Source organism: Mizuhopecten yessoensis, unplaced genomic scaffold (genome assembly GCF_002113885.1).
Source record: "Mizuhopecten yessoensis strain PY_sf001 unplaced genomic scaffold, ASM211388v2 hete_36061758, whole genome shotgun sequence".
Classification (NCBI taxonomy): Eukaryota; Metazoa; Mollusca; class Bivalvia; order Pectinida; family Pectinidae; genus Mizuhopecten; species Mizuhopecten yessoensis.
The window spans coordinates 1-2,200 of record NW_018483232.1 but is presented as its reverse complement, the minus strand read 5'-3'; the positions used below and the strand labels follow the sequence as shown (position 1 = coordinate 2,200).

The following is a 2,200-nucleotide window of genomic DNA, read 5'->3' as shown; positions in this document are numbered from 1 at the left end:
TGGCCAACTTTTCCCTGTATTGGCCAACTTTTCCCTGTATTGGCCGACTTCTAGACATGTATTGCACAGGGCCACTTTTTCTGTATTGTCACAATATCAACCTAGTTAATTAATATCATTATAGGATCCAGATCTCAAGTGTTTTCAAGACCTCATTTCCCTATTGGGTCTCGCCCCTAGGGCTGGGACAGACCCCAGAGCCAATTGTGGTGGCATGGGTGTATTTTTTCAGTGATATCGAGCATGGGTAGGAAGACACAGTTTTAGGGAAGGGATCGCCACCATTTCTAAGTTATTACCCAAACAGAATATTGGGTTCCACCTCTGCATAGGGAACTAAACTCAGGGATAAATTATGATGGCAAAAGCATTTTCATCCCTTCATGACCAGAAATTGCATATATGTGTATTTGGTAGAGATCTGAAACATTTCTCAGCTGTAACCCGATTCCCAAATTTAATCCCACCCATTGGTGTGGAAATGGACTAGAAATTCTGGTAGGATGAATGTATTTGTCAAATGATGTATATGTATACATGTATGGTTTCAGGGTGGTGATGACCCAATTTCCCATATTGGGCCATGCACGTCTGCCCCCAGGTAGGGTGTACATCCTGTTTATACGACATTGAGTCCCCTTTGCCCAATAATGGTCCAAACCAAATAAGTTGAGATCCCTATGTACTTCCCTTGGGCCCTGCTCTCTGCCCCCAGGGAGGAGCAGTGGCAGCACACTCTTCACATATACATATATGCAGTCCCCTTTACCAAAAGATACTCTAGACAAAATTTTGATAAATCTTTCATTTGTACAAAAGGAGAAGGATTTTATCGTTTTTAAATTTTATTTAGAATCCACTTCAAGGTTTAAATTGGATCAGATGAGCTTATTACTTTTGATTTAACAATTAAAATGTATGGCCCGGACAAAAATTTCCTGATCTTTTTTTGAAGTTATTTGACTTTGACTTCTGACCTAGACCTGAAGGTCACAGTGACCTCATATCAACTCCTATTTTAGGGTGATGCAGGTCCAATCTAAGTTTCATCAAAATATTTTTGACAGTTTAGGTTGATGGCGAAGAAAAGATTTCACACTTTCAAGTACCTAACATAAAAACAATGTTCTGTCTGCAACCTACATAAAAAGTATTAAAAGCAGTCCTGAAAGGTTTTTTTCACTCTCTTAATAAGCTCGCTTAAAGGAACATACAACTAGTGGTAATCGTTTGCTTTCTAATTATAAAACTTCCCTTCACTAGCTCTAGTACTTTCTTGATAAAGTCACCTTGAGAGATTCACCCCACGATGGTTTGGGACAAATCCGTTCTGGGTCCGCCGTCACAGTATCTAATCTCTTCTGGAAGAGAAGGAGCGCACAATCCATAATCCTCATGATGAGATGAGGTGGTTTTCCCAGCTTCTTCACAGTGGCAATGTCTGAAGGCTTGATAGTCTGGAAAAGAGCAGAAATTATTAATCTTTGTAAAACATTCAGCTTCACTTGTAAATTAGTTTTGTAGTCACACATTTGAAAATGTCTATATTTTCAAATACATTTGGATCACCAAACCTACTTTAAGAGCATTCTCTGCCTCCTGTAATGCAGGTTTAGCAGCCGCCAATTTAGCATGAGCCACAGATTTCTCTGAGTTTATCTCATCTACGATCTTCTGGGCTCGATCCTTCACTTTCTGTACAGCACTCTTCACTTTCTCAGCAGCTGTGGCACTCACAGTCACGTCCGCCAACACCTGAAATTTAAAATTCCAATTAACGTATTGGCTGTAGAATTACTATTTCATTAATAACCTGCAGAGTTTGCATGTAAACCTGTTTTGAAACCTGAATATTCATTTTATATATGTACAGAACTTTATACGAAATATATAGTCTCCTAAAAAATACAACTTTGTAATTAAAAAAAATAACTTGATGGGTTTTATGTCATACGAAATTGCAGCATTAATACTTAAAGCAAATAATGAACAAGTTAAATTCATGATGACCTCATAGATAAATGTGTGGTGGAGAAATTCTAACAGCATTTTTTTTTACATAAAATCTATAAGAGCACCAGTGTGCAAAATGTGAGTGCACCAATGACTAATGTTGGACTAAGTTACAAGATCTTGGCACCTGCCATTATACTATCTTCAACGGTTATATGCAAGATTGATCTTTTCTCTTCAGTTGGAC

General features: G+C 38.1%; 1 protein-coding gene across 1 annotated transcript; it reads right to left on the bottom strand.

Annotated features, from left to right (window-relative positions):
* Nucleotides 1–1,289: 1,289 nt before the first annotated feature.
* Nucleotides 1,290–1,755, bottom strand: LOC110444207 (dynein heavy chain 8, axonemal-like; the record flags this gene model as incomplete). Its single annotated transcript, XM_021488608.1, has 2 exons — nucleotides 1,290–1,457; nucleotides 1,579–1,755. Coding segments are annotated over 2 exons (345 nt in total), but the record flags the coding sequence as incomplete, so codon positions are not given.
* Nucleotides 1,756–2,200: the final 445 nt, after the last annotated feature.